General features: G+C 33.7%; 1 protein-coding gene across 4 annotated transcripts in view; it reads left to right on the top strand.

Moving 5' to 3' along the window:
• Window positions 1-10,792, top strand: part of pan (pangolin) — a 286,631-nt gene extending 275,839 nt beyond the window's left edge. For all 4 annotated transcript variants that reach the window (XM_065369040.1, XM_065369038.1, XM_065369041.1 and 1 more), the window contains one exon: window positions 6,072-10,792. In XM_065369040.1, coding sequence (XP_065225112.1) covers window positions 6,072-6,612 — 541 coding nt within the window. In that variant the 3' untranslated portion in view covers window positions 6,613-10,792. The remainder of the gene's footprint in view (window positions 1-6,071) is intronic.
• Window positions 10,793-19,875: the final 9,083 nt, after the last annotated feature.

Raw genomic sequence — 19,875 nt, 5'->3', positions numbered from 1 at the left:
TTTTCGGATGAGTTTAGACTTCGGGAGATAGAGACAGAGGGAGAGAGAGGGGCGAGAAAATTATTAAATACTTAACGAGGAACAGAGAGCAGCAGACTTCTAGTACATCGGTATAAGTTTAGTTTTCGCTGGCATGGCTGGGACTGTCTTTTGCCAGTATTTTGGATACATTACGTGTGCGGTGGCTAGATAGAGACAGAGTGAGAATTGTACACGATTTGCCTTTGGTGCGAGTTACTACCACGATAATCGGATAATATTGATTGCGAGGGCGGTTCGAGAGGTCTTGATTGAGAGCTCACAGACAGCGAGCGATGAAAGAGAAGGGTATAGTGGTATGCGATTGAAAAAGATACATTCGAGCGTCGTCGTCGTCGCTCGTCGAGCTCTATTATGTTCTAAAATGGAAATCAAAAGCTTTCTAGTTGGTTGGTGAAATTAACACGGTCGGTTTATGGGTGAAAAATTGACCAGGTGGGGGACTGAAGTGAAGGGAAGTGAGAAGTCTCGCGTTGAAACGATAATAAACGGACGTAAACATGGCTTTGATTTTAGAGTTATTATTTTTTCTGTTCCCCGCCCCTTCCTAAAGTTTATAGAATAGATTGTGTAGTTTTACCGATTTAATCGTTTATCGCAATTTCGGCTCTGTCAGGGATATTGAGGGTTGGAGAAGGGAAGAGAGGGAGGGTTCAATCTGCTTTTGTGCAATATTAAACGAAAGGGTTTATTGTGTAAATTTTCGACGTGGTTGTTTATTTGCAAACAATAATTTGGGTTAGTTGGGTGATTTTTGAGTCGAATATTCTAAATTATGGGAGATTGGAAAATTGAAAGCTGGATGGATTTTTCTAAAAATTATTGATTAAATTGGTATAGTATTCCGTTTCGTATACGAAAAATTTATTGTAGTGTACGAGTATTTAGATGACCGTCCTTTTGCTTTTTGATATTTTTACTTGATACCCAATTCACTTACTGAGTAAATTCGCGCCAAAAAATGCATCTCCATTGTTCTTTTTCACTGAGAAATTAAAAATTGAAATTATTTGCGAACACAAAGATGTATTTTTCTAGCGCGAATTTGTCTTGCAATTGCCCACAAAAAAATTATCATTCCTACGCTGAAAAAATGTCACGTAATTATTTTTTATTTAGATATTAATCGATTTTTTTTTCTATGTACCAAGTTTTTTTTCTCTAATTAGATACGAATAATTAAGACTATATAGTACTCTACCTGCGATTAAAATACTGATATGGTTTATAGCCCCTCGGAAAGTGGAAGTGTGCACCAAAATTTAGTACATCTTCACCATGGGGCTTCAAACGCTGCTTCGCCCCAGGGACCTACATACGTTAATCTCTAATATCGAATTTGTGAGTTTAATATTCCCTTCACGTTTTCGTTGTTGAGTTTTTTTATTCTTTTTTTTCCTTACTTATTTTCGTTCGAGAATTCGTTGTTGTTGTTGTTGTTGTAGTTTTTGTTGAGTACTGTTTTGTTCTTTTTTTTCCTTTTTTTTTTTTTTTTTTGAAGTAGAATACGAATTTTTTTTACTCTGTTTTTTGCTGTGTTAACAACGCGCCGAAATTTATGACTTGCATTAAGTGTTCCTCGCAACGTTTGAACAACGTACTTCTCTCTTATATGTGTTTTATATGGTTTAAATAACGCTTCCTTTTTTTGTTGTTGCTGTTGATGTATTTTAATCGTATTGTAGTTGAGTTTTTTATTTTTTTCGTAATATTTGAAATGGCTTCTAGTCGTTGAAATTACAATATACAATGTGCAGTTGCTTGTGTATGGTAACGATGAGGAAGGGTTAAAGGGTGGATGTGGCTCTAAGGGATGTTTTAATTGTTCGAGCGAGATTCGAGGTACTTGAAAGTGTATATAGTTAAACCACATTTCATCGGTTTACCACGTAAACGTGTGCACTGTTTGCGAAGAATCAAATCTGCAGAAATGGTATTTCGAGTATTTGTGAGAGAAGAGAGAGATATAGACCGAGGGAATGTTTTTCTGATAAGTTTCATGTGTGGGATTGTGTATTGCATTCCTGCCATCTTGATTGGTAAATGTAGCTTTTGTTGATGTTGTTTTAACATGTGTGCTATATGTATGTATACTGGTATCGTGTAGCGCGTAGTTTTGAAGTTTTATCGATGATAAGGTAGAATTTTTGGATTTTTTCTCCTTTTTTAGCATTTTATTACTATCTAGAATACGATATATAAGTTGATAAGTACGTGTAAGGAATCGCTGACTGAGGCGAAGAAGTCAGCAGAGGCACGATTGACGCGGCGATTTACTCGATAAAAGCGGAATTTTTAAGTCGTTCTGTATCGAGATATGAAAAGAAATTCGCCATCTTTTCGGATAAAAGAAACGCAACTAAGAGAAAAAACATTTCTTTTGTTTATTTTGGACTTTGGTGCATGGATGAAGCGAGTCGCGATCTGCGATGTGAAAAAAAAAAACGTAAAAATACTGGTACAGTATAAGATGAAGAAAAGGTTATGATAACGGAACTGGGCTGATAAAAGAAGAAACTGTGAATGGACAGTTTTACGATTTTTATCGGTTAGTTCGTCGTAAATCTTGTTAATTGAACGTAACAAAGGAACATCTGCGGACTTGTGTTTTTTGTTTCTGTAGTTGTATAATATTGGAAATTGACCTTTTTTTGGTCTTTTGTTTGGATGGTGAAAGCGGCGAGAAGGTTGATCGACAAAATGAATGTGGTGTTTGTGAGCTGTTTTTATTCTGGAATGTGACTGTTTTGAAAGGGTTGCGATGAAGGATGTTGGATTTGCTGAGGGTGCGAGTGTGGTGTTGATTTGATGAATAGAGAGAACTGTTTTGGAATTGGGTGAAGTGGAGGTGGAAGGGAATAGGAGAAAATGACCGAAAAATAGTGTAGAGAATCGTCCGTTAGATTTAAAAAAATTTGATAAGATGAGTTTTTCAATTTGATCAAGATTCTGTCTCGTATTTATACTAAATGGGAAGGGTTGGATGTTGATGAAGGACTAAAATCCTCTGGGATATTATTCGTTCATTTTTGGGGACTGGTATTCATTTATTGAAGCCACAAAAAAAAATGAAAATATTCATTTAGACTTTCTAGGACATTCTTAATTTCTAATTGTTCTAAAAATTAAAAATTGTATGGAATTCAAATAGAGGAAGGATGATTGAAAGTTGGCATCCCTTTTTTCCACAACTCAATAATTGATTCATATTTTTATTCATTGTGATGATTTTTATTCATCCTCCGGTTGATTTATTTTTGAAATCCTTCTGGTACCAAAATACCTAAATACTTGAATCAAAAATTCGCTTGGACTCTGAAGACTCCTAATCAAGTTGATGATTTCAGTATCAACGTTTTTGCAACATTAATTTTGGAGCCTCATGAACCGAATTGGGTGAAAACGCAGTCAAATTGTTTGAAAATGCAGTTAAATTGGTTACCAAGGTCTAAGGGTCGAAATTTGTTGAAAGAATTTGTGCTTTTGTTGATTTTTGGGAAAATATGGAATTTGCTTAGTTTGATGACTCCTGGTCAGATTGATGGTTTGAACCACTAATTGCTGAGGCGTTTTTTCAGAACCCAATCCTGCACTTTGATGCATGGATAATTCATGATGAGTTTCAAATTTTCAATTTTGAAAAAAAGTTACTTGGAGAACTTCTTTGGTCCAATCAGCCATAGGAATGGCATCACTGAAGTCATTGAAGCTTAATGAGGAACCTCTGTGAAGAGTTTTTTTTTTTTTATTTTTCAAAAATTGAAATTATCTTCCAAACATTAAGAAAGGTCAATGACCTCGAAAAAATTCCATGAGTAACTCGGATGATAAACTAGTTTTTTTTTCATATCAGTGGTTCCAAAATTGTGTCAAATTTTCAAATTTGGCCACATTTTGAGAACGCCTGAATGACTTTTTGGACAACCGCTGCCCCAGTTCTTTTAAGAAGGACTATAGTCAACGGTTTCTAGCCAGTGGAGTTCAAATTTAACTGGGATATGAAAATTGTCTCATTGATACTGACATTAAGAATTTGCCCAATTGATGGCTTCTGGTTAGGCCAATGAATCAAATTATTCGTTGTATAAATCTTGCAGTTTTGATCTTGGGTGTGAGTCTTGATGAGTGAAATGTTGTAATATGATGGAAAAATGGACCACTTCCGAGATTGAGAATTTGCCAAAGTTGATGGCTCCTGGTTAGTCCGATGGATCAAATTATTCTTTGCATAAATCATGCAGTTTTGATATTGGGTGTGAGTCTTGATGAGTGAATTGTTCTTATAAGGTGAAAAATTAGCCCAATTATGAGATTGGGAATTTGCTAAAGTTGATGGCTCTTGGTTAGGCCAATGAATTAAATTATTTGTTGTATAAATCTTGCAGTTTTGGTGTTGGATGTGAGTCTTGATGAGCAAATCTGTTTAATGAGATAGAAAAAATAGGCCAATTCTGAGATTAGGAATTTGCCAAAGTTGATGGCTCTTGGTTAAGCCAATGAATCAAATTATTTGCTGGGTAAATCTTGCAGTTATGGTCTTAGGAGCCTTGGATATGGGTCTTAATGAGTGAATCAGTCTAATAAGATGAAAAAAATTAGTCAATTATGAGATTAGGAATTTGCCACAGTTGGTGGCTCCTGGTTAGGCCAATGACCAATGAATCAAACTGTTTGTTGCATGGATCTTGCATTTGGTTTTGTAAATGAGTTCTGATGAGTGAATAGGTCTAATAAAATTGTTGAATTATTAATTTATGAGATTAGGAATCTGCCAAAGTCGATGACCACTGGTCAAGTCAATGTATTGCGTGATTGGTTGCACAAATCCTGCAATTTTGATTTTGGATATGAGTCACAGTGGGTGAATTAGTCTGATAAGATGAAAAAAATTGGTCAACTCTGAGATTAGGAATTTGCCCGAGTTGATGGCTCCTGGTCAAGTCAATCACTCAAGTGATTTATTGCAGGAATTTTGCAGTTTTGGTCTTGATTAAGAGTCATTAAGGGTGTATCGATCTAATCGGGCGAAAAAATAAAATAATCATGAGATTGGGAATTTGCCCAAGTTGATGGCTCCTGGTTAGGTCAATAAAACGAGTCATCAATGGTTTAATTTTGAGCTTTTGTCGTTAAATATGAGTCCTGAAGTACAAATCAGTCTGATCGAGGTGAAAAATTCGTCAATGGTGAGATTTGGAATCTGCCAAACTTGATGGCTCTTGGGCAAGTCAATGATTTGAACCAGTCACAGCGTTTATATTGTGATCTGGTGATTGGATCATCATTTAAAAGTGGTGAAAGGCCTCGAGAGAGTGAATGGGTCTGAAATGATGAGCTTTTGTTGTAGAGTTTGATGAATAGGAATTTGCTGGATTATTATGGCCCTTGATCTTGTCAATAAAATAGTTTTCTTACTGCATTTTGAGCATAGATCTGCCAAATCAATATCCAAAGGAGTTGGAATTTCTAAGCAGAGTTTTGGTCTCACTCTCAAGACAATGAATTTTAATGAGTCTGAAGTTGTTGGAAATTCTGTGTGGAAGTTTGATTGTAATGTGAACAGCAACTGTACTGATTGAGTGATTCATGATCTGGGATGATCAAGTTGACTTAAGGAAAGAAGTACGATTATCATCCTAATGAAGATGTTTTTCATCTTTAGCTACAAAAAACGCTTAGGCTGATGTGTTTACTTTTAATTATTGGTTTTCGTATATTTTTTCATAAGTATTTTGTTTAGTATTTTAATACATGATAACGTTTGTCTTACTTGATTGCATGCGTATGGTTTATAAATAATTAGTGTTATGTTGTTTTTTTCCTTTTTTATTTTTTAATATTATTTTACGTACTCGTGTATACTTGAAGAGTGCAGTTTTTTTTTCTTTATTTTTTTTTTGATATATTGTAATTTTTTTCTGTTTTTCTACGTTTACGTATTCTCGAGGCCTTTTTTTCTCTGCCGAAAATAAGGCCACAATTGAAACCAACACGATACTAATCCGATATTATTTTCTCGTTCCTGTTTCTAGGCGTAAAAAACGTTGTATTCGATACGTAGAGAGCGGAGACTCCGGAAACCAGTCGGAAGATAATTTGGGCAGCTGCGGTAGCACGGGCGGCGATACCCGTAGTCCGGGAGACGAAGACGGAGAGTCGTTGCAGCAGTCAGTCTCCAGTCCGGGAGGCTACAGCGGTCTTTCCAACCTAACCAGTCCCCCCTCGATGGTGTTACAAAGTCCGAACAGTCTGGCTAGTCCTTCGGTGACCAGCATGGCCAGTCCGGGCCTAAGTCTGCATAGTCCTTTGACGCCGCATCCGTTAGACTACGATTGTCCGCCGACGAATAAACCGCCGCCGACGCCTTGTATTCCCATACCGTTCCATTTATTCGGTCCGGTACAGCCGCCCAGGCATCCGGTCGGCACGAATCCGCACGATATAAATAATCCACTAAGCGTTAACCAATTGACCGGCAAGTGTATCAAGAATTCGCCGTCGTCTTCCAGCATCAGTTCTTCTAGTTCGAATGCCACCAATAAAGATTCCAGATCGGCCATACAAGTCACGTAGCATACGTAAACCGTGCACGATGGCTGTACCATCCTTCGTCGTGTATCCTGCCCCTGCCCTGCCCCCTGTTTTCCTTTTCCTCTCGTTGTACCGACCCCTATCCTGTCCCTCCTCGTCCCTCATCTTTCTCGTCGATTTGTTGATATTACAACTCTACAAACTGGGAGATCTCCGAGTCAATGCGTCGTGTAGGACCCCGCAAATTAACGCAGCGTCTGTTACCATCTCCCCCAAACCCCCCATGTATTGTGATTAAGGTACCGTGTGTTGTATCCAAGGATCGTCGATCCTGCACTTTCAACTATTATATATTTTCATGTTTTTTTTTCTCTTCTTCTAAAGTGTACACGCGGTACCGTCTTTTTCTTTTTATAATGTAATATTTTGTCCGGTATGTGTTTTTTCTTCTTCTTTCCTCTTTTTTTTTTTTTTTTTGAAGTCTTCCTTCGATCCTTATATAACTGTGTTTTTGTTTTGTTTTTTTTTCTTCTTTTTTATTTAATCGTATTGTTCGCCGGAAAATAAGCGCGACTGGTCTTAATGGCTAAATATTGTTACGTGTTTTCCAAAGTTTTTTTTGCGGTAATTTTTGTATAATTACGAATTTATTATTTTTTTTTCTCTTTTCATTGTCGTATGTTCTGCGTAAATTTTAAGATGTACATTTCGTTCGCTATTTACGCTTAAATATGTTTTTTTTCTTTCTTTCTCCTTATTTTTTTTTCATTTTTACTTTTCTCTCGTCTTTGTATTGTTAATTACGTTGTGTTCCTTTTTAGTTTTTTTGTCTTGTTTTTTTATTACGTTTTATTTCTTCTTTTTTTTTTCTATATTTTAATTATTTTTATTACGATGTCGGTCTCATGATTATTTTTATTTATTGCCCTGCGCGTAGCGATGTGGATTGTGTGGTCTTGAGAGGATGTCGACCCCCCCCCTCCTTTATTTTTCCCATTCCTTGGCCCTTTGTTTTTTTTAACGATGGGTGCTATATTTTTATGATATTTGAACTTATAGTTCTTTTTTTAAATATGTATTGTAAAATTAAATTCAATTGTAATCGTATCAAAACACCTTTTTTTTTAAAAAAAATGGATTTTTTGAAATAATTTTGTTGACAAAAAAAAGACTTGAAGAATTCAATTTTTGGCATTTTTGATGAGAAATTTTTTTCTAGGATAAAAATTTGGTAACACTGTTTCATTTAGTCGTAAACGATTGAACTTGAAAATTGTAAAATCGTTAACGAACGAAGTGATTCATTTTTGAATCCGTTTCTGAATCCAGTTACTAATTTTCCGATGAATAGATAATTGAATCGTTCGCGAACGATTTGTTCATATTGTGCATGAATCGTTTGCGAACGAAATGATTCAATTTTAAAATCAGGTTCTAAAATCATTTTTTTTTAAATTCTCCATTGAACAATGAAATCGTTCGTGAATGATTCACTGATGATGTATACGAATCGTTCACGAACGAAATGATTCATTGTTGAAATTTTGCTCAAACCATAGTACGAGTATGTACTCCCCTTGCATTGATAATGAAAATTGAAGTCGTTCGGGAATGATTCGCTCATAATTTATAATATGAATCGTTCGAGAACGAAATTATTCAATTTTAAAATCTGTCTCTGAAACCATTTCTTTGGTCTTTTTCGATTTTTTCCGTTAAATAATGAAGTCGTTCGTGAACGATTCGCTCGAAGTGTCTGTGAATCGTTCACGAACGAAATGATTCATTTTTAAAATCTTTTTCAAATCAGAGCACTTGATCCGTTGATGAATTTTATTTTTATCATTCGTGAACGAAATGATTCGCGAACGACCTGATTTAGTTTTTGAAATCGTCAAGTTTTTTATGGGATAACTAACTCGTTTCCAAACAATTTGTCCAGTCATTTTTACGAATAGTTTGCGAACGATTTTTGTCATCTCAACCAACAAACGTTTTTCGTTCATTTTGAGTGATTTCGATTCAGTTATTCGAATACCACTGGCTCGAAAATTTTCGAAATAGTTCGTAAACCGATTGATTCATTTCCCAAAATGTAATTTTTCTGTTATTTTGTCGGATGCGATAGGATAATTGATTGTTTGCGAACGATTTGCTTGCAACTTTCTCAAGTCGTTTGTGAACGATTCCTTTCGTTCAGATTTTCTAAGTTTTTTCCGCCAAAAATTTCGAGTAATTTTGTTTCCATCTCAGACGTTTAGGAACTATGCAATTCATTTGAAAAATTTCAAAATAGCTCGAGAACGAATTGATTCATTTCGTAAAATAATAATTCCTCCATTTTTCGTGAAATAATTTGATCGTTTACGAACGATTTGTTCAAACTTTTTGCAAATCGTTCGTGGATGACGTCTTGTTTCGCCCGGTGAATCAAAGTTTTCATTAAACCCAATTTTCGTTCAAGTGGTCGCGAATGATTCACTCGTGATTCATTTTTCAATATCGTTTGATTCGGTACGAGTTGATTTTTTTCAAATCCCTGCTCCCTGCCTAAAATAGTATCGTTCGCGAATGATTCTTATGGTACCCATGATTCACCTTTTCAAAATTATTTCGTACTGTACGAATTCGTTCTTTTGTACCTTCAACTGAATCGAATCAATTGTTCGCGAACTGTTTGTTCGAAAATTTCTCAAGTTGCTCGAAAATATTAACTTTTTTTACCTTGTTTTTCAAGTTGCAGTTCTTTTCGTTCACTTGATAAGTCGTTCGCGAACGGTTTATTTAACATTTTGATCATCGTTCACGAACGAAATGATTCATTTTGTTCAAAATTAATTCCAGGCATTATTATTCAGTAGGTAATTTTTTCCAATCATGTTCATTTGTGAACGATTCGTTGGCAGTTTCCACGAATCGTTCGCGAACGAAATGAAAAATCATTTTTCGTCAAGTACCGATTCCGTTCATTTTTCTAAAAATTATTTCAGTCAAGTATATTCGTTCATGAATGATTCATTGATAAGTTCTCTGAATCGTTCCCGAACGATGTGATTCAATTTTTTTTGTCGAGTATCAAATTATCAATTCCGTATATTCTTCCCAAAATTCTTTCAGATTCCTTCACGAACGATTTCTCATCAAGTTCTGTGAATCGTTCGCGAACGAAATGATTCATTTAGTAGATTATCAATTCCGAATATTTTCCATGAGTTTTCGATCAAGTACATTTATTCGTTCGCGAACGATTCGTTCGATATTTCTGAATCGTTCGCGAACGAAATGATTCATTTAGTAGATTATCAATTCCGAATATTTTCCATAAGTTTTCGATCAAGTACATACATTCGTTCGCGAACGATTTGTTCGATATTTCTGAATCGTTCGCGAACGAAATGATTCATTTTCAGGATAATCAACTTGGAACGATCTGTTTGGTAATTTTTTCAGTCAACTCAATTCGTTCGCGAATGATTCAAGTCGTTCGTTATCAGAATCAGTGTTACCAATCGATTTAATTTTCGCATCGTAATTTTCTCTCCTTTTGTTCACTTTCAACCCTCGTATCGAAACTGAAATAGAGTCGATACGTGGCCTGGTCCCAAAAAACTACCCCTCGAAAAAAAAACAAAATTCAACCATTCGCGACACCTCGACCTTGCTGACTACGCAATTTCCATTGCCTACAACTATTCCTACCTCTTGTGTTGTTTTTTCTCTTCATTTTATTTATATTATTTTATGTACTATCGTGTAAAAAACCATATACGCATACATAAGAACGAGAACGTAGGAGAAAACGATGATATTCCCAAGTACGATATTTTATCCGCATTCGGGTCTCTTAATTTTCGGGTAAACTTGAACTGATGAAAATTCCAAATGAAGGAGGGGCTCACGAAGGCACTCGACAGTTGCATAACTTTCATTTTAATTAAAACTCCGCAACACCTGTTATTTTTCAAAGCACAACGATCGCAGGTTGATCTGATAAGTTTCAGAAGTTGAGTCGGGAAGGGGGTGGGGGTCCAATACTAAACGGTGCCATGCGTATAAAATATTTTACACGTAAGATGTTTTATTGTTTAATTTTTAACTTATTAAAAAAAAATGATGATAAAAAAGACGGCGCAGGAATCACGAAAAGTGATGTATTGTGTGATATTAAATTAGAAGAAGATAACTTTCAAAAAAAAAAAAGAGTTATTAACGTTAAGTTATATAGTCTCGAGGATATGTTGTAGATTGCGCAAAAAGCGAAAAAGACTATGGAGAACTAATCAACGAATATTTTGGCTCAAATGTTTCTTTCTACGGTTTGAAAATATTAATTATGCCATAAAAGTGCCATAAACGTAACGGCTAGTGTAATTTTTTGTTTTTCTGTTGTCTTTTTTGAAATGAATTTTTGTTTTTTTATTTTTCATCCCGATGAAAATGAGCGAAAACAATAAAACATTTTTTTTTCTTCAAAGTACAAGTACGTAGGTAATATACATACATAAAAAAGCGGGGGAATTTTTTATCTTGTAAGGGAGTTTTTCGTTTGAGCGGAGGTTATCCTGTATTGGGCAGGTGTTGTTCCTTGTTTCTTTGCCTAACCAGGTAATCTTACGCGCTGGTGCTACCAGATTAGCCATTAAGTATTGTTTCGTTGTAAGTAGCATTTTTATTTCTTTTTGTTTTTGGAGTCTTTTTTATATTTATTATTTTTCTATTACGATTCGAGAAATTGTTCTAGATGCCATCTTGTTTTTTTTTCTGGGTTTGTGTTACCAGTCGCAAAAGGTTAAGCTGGTGTGGGAATTCGTGTTGGAATGATGAGGGATTTTTTGCTCCAAAGTTGGCAACACTGAATACGTCAGGTTGGAATATTTCATTTTAAAAAAAATAATAATTATAATAATTTAAATTTTGAAACAATTGAAAAAAATTTGAAAAAAATGATGGGGAAATTTCACGTTTGGTGATATGCAACACTGATATTATGATTTTGAAAAATTAAACGAAGGTGAAAACCGAATACTAATTATTTTTCAGGACGATTGAAAGAAGAACTACTCGTTGATGATGAATCATCTGTGTTGCACTTTTTATGGCAAATTGTCGTTTATTAATTAAAATTGCAGTGTTGCCAAATTTCTGAATTTCAAAATTGTCAACTTTAAAATTAGAAAAAAATATATATTCAGATTTTTCAAAACCTATCGTTGACAGATTGGTCTCATTCATTCCAAACGCAGTTCATTACACAGCTTTCTACGTTAAAATTTCCGAAATGAGTAAAATTTATTCGTACATTCTTGAACACGTCTCAATCGGAAGCCATATTATGAAATGCGATAATAATCTATTTTAATGTTGAAAAAATATCGAAAATTTTAGCCATTTGTTTTTCAAAGCCATAATATTATTATTTTATGTATCGAAAAAAAAAACTGAAAATCACGTGAAAAAAATTACCTCATTTTTAACTTTGATTTTAATTTTTTCTTTTATTAAACGGAAAACCATCATGATATTATTTGAAAATTGCGAAGTTTTAATTTTTTTACGTATATTTTATTGAATTTTGTTTCTTTGTGCAATTTTGTTTTTATTTTATTGTTTTTTTTTCTTCTATAGTGAAAGAAATTTTCCTGCGATTTAACATATCGTTTTTAGTTTTTTTGTGTATATATATATTGTTTTTTTTTGTTTTTTTAAGGAAATGAAAATGTTTTAGACTGTATACATAATAATGATGAAAAATTAAATAATATTGTAATATTTTAAACATTGTATAATGTGACTACTTATTGTAAATTTTACGTTGTGTAATTAAAGTGTATGTTGTCTCTCTTTCATTTTTATGTATTATATGATTGAATAGCCTTTTTAAAAGAATTTTTATTTGTTGTATTATAAAAATTGATGATGAAATACATGAGAAAAATGAAAATTATTTATGTAGTTTCTTTTCGTTCTTAGATTTGGTAATCGAGAATTTATCGCTTTTTTTCAGTAAAGTTGAACTTTCAGGTAGAAAAAAGCTCGGTCGATTAAAATAAACGAGCTTGACGTGATCAGCGATGCTTAATTAGTAATAATCGACCCATCGTACACCCTATTTGGCTTCCATTCGGGCTAAAAGCTGAATTTTGAAAAAGTTCATATTTTCCACCTTTGGTCATTTTCGAGTATATTTGATGCTAAAATCAGATCAATTTCATTAGGAGAATACAGAGTATTAGGAGGTTCGATACTCCTGATATTTGAACTTTCAAATCAATTTTACGAGCTTTAGAGAGCTTTTTAGATTGTACGAACTGTTCGAATAGGGGGGTTTTTGGGTATGGGGAATTCGTTTTCGGTGTTGGTACATCCGAAAAGCTCGAAGTTTCCCCTGAAATGAAGCTTTTTTACAAAAAAGTTGAACTTTCAGGTAGAAAAAAGCTTCAACGCTTGAAATAAATGAGCTTGACGTGATCAGCGATGCTTAATTAGTGGTAATTGACTATTCGTAGACCCTATTTGGCTTTTATTTGGCCAAAAAAGCTCAATTTTGAAAAAGCACAAATTTTTCAATTTTGACCATTTTTGAGTGTATTAGATGCTAAATGAGGCCAATTTCATTAGGAGAATATAGAGTATTAGGAGGTTCGATACTCCTGATATTTGAACTTTCAAATCAATTTTACAAGCTTTAGAGAGCTTTTTAGACTGTACGAACTGTTCGAATAGGGGGGTTTTCGGGTATGGGGAATTCGTTTTCGGTGTTGGTACATCCAAAAAGCTCAAAGTTCTCTCAAAAATGAAGCTTTTTTCAAAAAAGTTGAGCTTTCCGGTAGGAAAAAGCTCGATTGCTTAAAATAACTGAGCTTGACGTGATCAGCGATGCTGAATTAGTGATAATCGACTATTCGTAGACCCTATTTGGCTTTTAAAAAAGCTCAATTTTGAAAAATCATAAATTTTTCAATTTTGACCATGTTTGAGTATATTAGATGCTAAATAGACCAATTTGAGTATTAGGAGGTTCGATACTCCTGATATTTGAACTTTCAAATCAATTTCACGAGCTTCAGAGAGCTTTTTAGACTGTACGAACTGTTCGAATAAGGGGGTTTTTGCGGTCGGCGAATTTGTTTTCGGTGTTGGTACATCCAAAAAGCTCAATGTGTCCCCTGAAATGAAGCTTTTTTTCAAAAAAGTTGAACTTTCGGGTACAAAAAAGCTTCGACGCTTGAAATAAATGAGCTTGACGTGATCTGCGATGCTTAATTAGTGATAATCGACTATTCGTACAGGCTATTTGGCTTTCATTCGGCTAAAAAGCTCAAATTTGAAGACAACAAATTTTGAAAAAAATGATGCAGCGCTTCAGGCGGCAGAAGATGGAACTTCTTTTGTTATCTTCAAAAATAGGTTGTAAATACACCTTTCTATATCCCAAAATCAGGATTAGAAAAGAACTTCTCATTTTCACCACTTGTAGCGCTGCATCATAAATGTTGAACTTTTGAATTAATTTTGCGAGCTTTAGAGAGCTTTTTAGACTATACGAACTGTTCGAACAGGGGGGTTTTTGGGGTCGGCGATTTCGTTTCCGGTTTTGGTGCTGCCAAAAAGCTCAAAGTTCCCTCGAAAATGAAGCTTTTTTTCAAAAAAGTTGAACTTTCAGTTACCAAAAGGCTTCGACGCTCAAAATGAATGAGCTTGACGTGATCAGCGATGCTTAATTAGTGATAATTGACTATTCGTAGACACTATTTGGCTTTTATTTGGCCAAAAAAGCTCAATTTTGAAAAAGCACAAATTTTTCGATTTTGACCATTTTTGAGTATATTAGATGCTAAATGAGACCAATTTCATTAGGAAAATATGGGATATTAGGAGGTTCAATACTCCTAATACTTGAACTTTCGAATGAATTTTGCGAGCTTTAGAGAGCTTTTTAGACTGTACGAACTGCACGAACAGGGGGGTTTTTGGGGTCGGAGAATCCGTTTCCGGTGTTGGTGCTGCCAAAAAGCTCAAAGTTCCCTCGATAATGAAGCTTTTTTTCAAAAAAGTTGAACTTTCAGGTTCAAAAAAGCTTCGACGCTTGAAATAAATGAGCTTGACGTGATCAGCGATGCCTAATTAATGATAATCGACTATTCGTACACCCTATTTGGCTTTCATTCTGCTGAAAAGCTCACTTTTGAAAAAGCACAAATTTTTCGATTTTGATCATTTTTGAGTATATTAGATGCAAAATGAGGCCAATTTCATTAGGAGAATATGAGATATTAGAGGGTTCTATACTCCTAATACTTGAAATTTTGAATCAATTTTGCGAGCTTTAGAGAGCTTTTTAGACTGTACGAACTGCACGAACAGGGGGGTTTTTGGGGTCGGAGAATCCGTTTCCGGTGTTGGTGCTGCCAAAAAGCTCAAAGTTCCCTCGAAAATGAAGCTTTTTTTCAAAAAAGTTGAACTTTCAGGTTCAAAAAAGCTTCGATGCTTAAAATAAACGAGCTTGACGCGATCAGCGATGCTTAATTTGTGATAATCGACTATTCGTACACCCTATTTCGCTTTCATTCGGCCAAAAAGCTCAATATTGCAAAAGTACATATTTTCCACTTTTGATCATTTTGGAGTATGTTTGATGCAAAATGAAACTAATTTCATTAGGAGAATATGAGATATTAGAGGGTTCTATTCTCCTAATACTTGAAATTTTGAATCAATTTTGCGAGCTTTAGAGAGCTTTTTATACTGTACGAACTGCACGAACAGGGGGGTTTTTGCAGGCGGTGAATCCGTTTCTGGTGTCGATGTTGCCAAAAAGCTCAAAGTTCCCTCGAAAATGAAGCTTTTTTTCAAAAAAGTTGAATTTTCAGGTAGAAAAAAGCTTCGACGCTTGAAATAAATGAGCTTGACGAGATCAGCGATGCTTAAGGTTGCCTGATGCTTTTTTTTTGTAGTAACTATCTTGCATCTGATCAAATAAGTAATCAGTAAAATGACAAACATAGTAAAACACAATATTTATTAGGTAGTGGTTTTCACGTAATTGTTTGCAAATTATAAATAATTATTCAACTGCAATTTAATTTATTTAATTACATTATATTAACATTTTTTTCTTAAGCTTACTCTTTAAAAACTATAGTTGAGCTACAATGAATCGTGATGACTAGGTTTTTTTTACAACGGGGTTGATTTTAAGTAAGAATAATACTGCTTCTACTGGACTGATGAAAATCTGTGAGAACAAAAATAACATAATACGAGTATAATGTTTAAAATATTGTAATAAACGTGAGAACATAATTTTGAATCTTTACAATAGCACAGTGTAGAGGTGGAATTTAACGCCTTCCCCCTTTATACACATAGAATAGCTCCGGCGCTAACATTTTGCAAAAAATCAAAACTTCAGACGAAAATGTAATTTGAAAAAAGAAAAAAAATTAAGACCAAAGTATTGGTAGCGATTTTGGTGATTTTTTTCGAAGGTCTCACTTGTCAAAATGGATGAAAATTTCAGGATAAATTTATAACATATTAAAATAACTTAGAAACACAAAGTGAAGGTTAAAAATTGGTGAAAATTGGCAAAAGATGATGAATTTTTTGTAAAATTTTATAAAAATACATATAGTACAAAAAAGTGTTCAAAACATATTCGAAGACTAAACTTGACTAAAAAACTGAAAAAGTATTTATTTATTTTATTTTATTTAAAATTATCCTCGCTTCAACCACTTCAAAGAACATCAAAAAGTGATTAAAACCTGTGTACATGATCAATTTTTTACTAAATATGTAGTAATTGAACTAAAATTTTGCAAAAATTGCAAGAAAAAATCGTCACCTTGAAGGCAACAGTGTGTATGTCCATTTAGAAAAAATTGTCTTTGTGAGTTACTGATAAGTAGGGCAACCCAATATATTTTTTTGAATCTTTTTTTGTTGCACTCCATTTACAAATGTGACAAAATCATTTTACGTTTCAGAAAATTGCCTTTCATTTAAGACCTACTTCATTTCGAATATTTTCGAATATTTTGCCTTAAAATGAATATTTTCGCATATTTGATTGCTATTTGAATATTTTTGTCTAAAATTACCACATATTTTACAATTTATCGAATATTTTTGAATACTTTTGAATATTTTGGAAATTTTTGCATTTTGAGAATCGCAACACAGGAAACGTCATTTTCACAGAATGTTGAAGATGAAAAAAATGGTTCTTTTTAATGATGATGATATTGATGATTGATGAAATGATGATGAAGATTGAATTTTAAATCAAGCTTAGATTTTTTTTCTTTTTTTGACGATCAAAATAGAATTTTAATTCAACAATTTTGCTCCATTTTGCGAAATTGCGAATAGTTCATGTGATTTAGGAAACAAAACCCAACGATGTAGCCATTTTTGTAATGTGCTTGTAAAGGCGAGTGAAACGATACCAAATTTGATTTCGAATATTTTCGAATATTTTAGGGGTAATCGAATATTTTTGTCGAATATTTCACCTCAAAAAATCGAATATATATTGAATATTTTACCTTGAATGAGAGCATATTTTGGGTTGCCCTACTGATAAGACTCTGGGATGTGCTGAAATGGAAGATTTGCATCTGGGTGCAGTAAAAGTGAACCATGGAAGATCCACAAAGCTAATTGATGTTCAATCAGGCCTCAACAAACCCTTCTGAATCTGAACAAATCCTAACCTTATCAGTGATGCATAAAATTGTACTTTTTTTATGGACATAGGTACACACTGTGGCACGGTTGCCTTCAAGGTGACGAAGTGTGGAAAATAAGTTGAAACTTCAAAAAGTTATGAAAAAAGTAAGTATTAAAAATGATAACAATCAGGAACAATGTCTCAAATTTAAGAAAAATTAGGCAAAAAAAATAGGTGAAAAAGTGTTAAAAACATTTTAAAATAGGTACAGTAGTCCCCGCTTAATGTAGTCGCAGTTAATAGAATAATTAGGATAATGGAATCAAAATGGGTTGGGATGGAATGCTTGCATCATCTTACATGTAAATTTTATGGCTTATTGTAGTGAAAAAGAGCATTGAGTTTGGTTAATAGAATTGACTATAATCTTCAAAAGTTGGAGAAAATCATGGAAATTCGACAAAATTTAACAAGAAGTGTATAAAAAAAGACGTGTTTTAAACATGTTAAAATGGCATAAAAACACAAAAATGAAGATTTGTAATGAGTGAAAATTGGCAAAAGATGGTCAAATTTTTATAAAATTTCATAAAAATTTGTCCAAAAAAGTGTTCAAAACATATCAAAAGACTAAATGTAACTAAACAATCAAAAAAGTACTGAAATTGACTCCTAAAAACATCAAAAAGTGATGAAATTTCAACAAAATTTGGAATTTTGTGTTTTTATCCTTAGCTTTCTCTGGTTTATAGAATGAAACATACCCTCCCAACTCGATTCTAATAAGTAGTATGAGTAGAAATTGAAAATTTGTTTTTGAAAATAATGGAAATTATGTAGAAGGAAGTCCAAGCTTGTTTATGGCCAGAGGAAAGCGCAAATATGAGTAGGATTTACATAATACGAGGTTATAATGCTATAAGCAAAGATACCGCATACATTTCAAAATTTTTTCTGCATTTTTTTATTGGACTGCTTATTAGATTAGAATATCCCTGTTAATAGAATTAAAAGTACTTACCTCTGCCCAAACTGATTCCATTAAGCGGGGACTACTGTACTACAAAAATACAAAAAAACGCATAAAAATCAGTTTAAAATTATGACATTAACCGATGCTCTAATCACAATAACTGATGGAATTTCAATGTAATGAGATATAAAAGATCGGGACCAAACGATTTTAATTACATTTAGCGATTTATTACATTACCCATTAGGTATAACTAATAATAAATGGATTTCACTGTATTATCTGAATTCATTAAAAACAAATTGCTTACCTGCAGCTTAAGTCACACCCAGGATTGTGGAGTAGAACCAAACCAGAACAAAACTGATACTTTCATGTAGGTACATGGTTATGCTACAATTTTAGTTCAGTGGTTCCCAACCCTGGGGAAAAGTTCAAACTTGGCCATCGCCATACATGATCATGTATGATGGATGAACTCGAGCATACATGATCATACATAAACCGAAGTTTCCATACATGGTCATGTTAAAAAAATGTCCCCCACATGATCATACATGATCATGTTAGTCATATATGATCATGTATGATCAAGTATGATCATGATCATGTCATGATCATGTATGATCACGTACACTTAAATTTGATTATGTATGATTAAGTTTGATTATGTATAATCAGGTATGATTCAGTTAGTGCGGGCCGCGGGGGGGGGGGGGACATTTTTTCAACATGAACATGTATGATTATGTATGGTCCACCATACATGATCATGTATGGCTATGTCTGAACTTTTTTCCCCGGGAAGCTATGTGAAAGGTTGATCCATCCTTGTTCGTGATGATACAAAATAAATTGATATTTTCATATATGGTCATGCTAGAAAAATGCCACTGCATGATCATGATCATACATGAGGTCATGGAACTGATAAGGCCATGTATGAACAGAAACAGATGCATTCATATTTGATCATACATTGTTTTTCAGGACCATACTAAATTATTATTATACATGACAGAGTCCCAAGACTGGAACCAATTAAATCCCAATTCAAATCCAATCCCAAAACCTATGCTGAAAAAACCAAAAAAATCCGGGAACTGATAATTATATACTTATGTTTGAACCCAAAACACGATCCCGGAACTGAAACAAAATTGTTTTGATTTGGTTAGTTTGGACATTTCAATTTTTGATTTTTCCCCAATTTTATTTTGATAAATTGTCATTTTACATCATTTCATTTTTTGTTTGTTTTGTTTTTCATCATTCATTCAGATTACTCGTATAATAGAAATTACTCTATGAATTGAGCAAAATATGCATTTAAAACATTTGATCATATCATCAAAACCTCCCCATTAGTCAATGTGGGCTTAAAATTGGTTGAAATGAAAATACCAAATCTGAAACTGATTCATCCCAGAACTGAAACAATTTTTTCAATCCCAAAACCAATCCCGAAGCCAAAATAAAAATTTAGGAGAATAGGTAAAACTAAAACTAATCCAATCCCAAAATGAATCAATTTTGATCCCAAAATTGTTTCGGGCCCACAGCTTTGAGTCCATACATGATCATGTTGATCATGTCAAAACTTTTTTCCTTGGCTGGGTAGTCATTTAGATAGATATGAAATAACGAAAATGCTGAA

This window comes from Planococcus citri, chromosome 5 (assembly GCF_950023065.1).
Source record: "Planococcus citri chromosome 5, ihPlaCitr1.1, whole genome shotgun sequence".
Classification (NCBI taxonomy): domain Eukaryota; kingdom Metazoa; phylum Arthropoda; class Insecta; order Hemiptera; family Pseudococcidae; genus Planococcus; species Planococcus citri.
The sequence above is the reverse complement of the archived record's forward strand: the minus strand, read 5'-3'. Positions and strand labels throughout refer to the sequence as shown.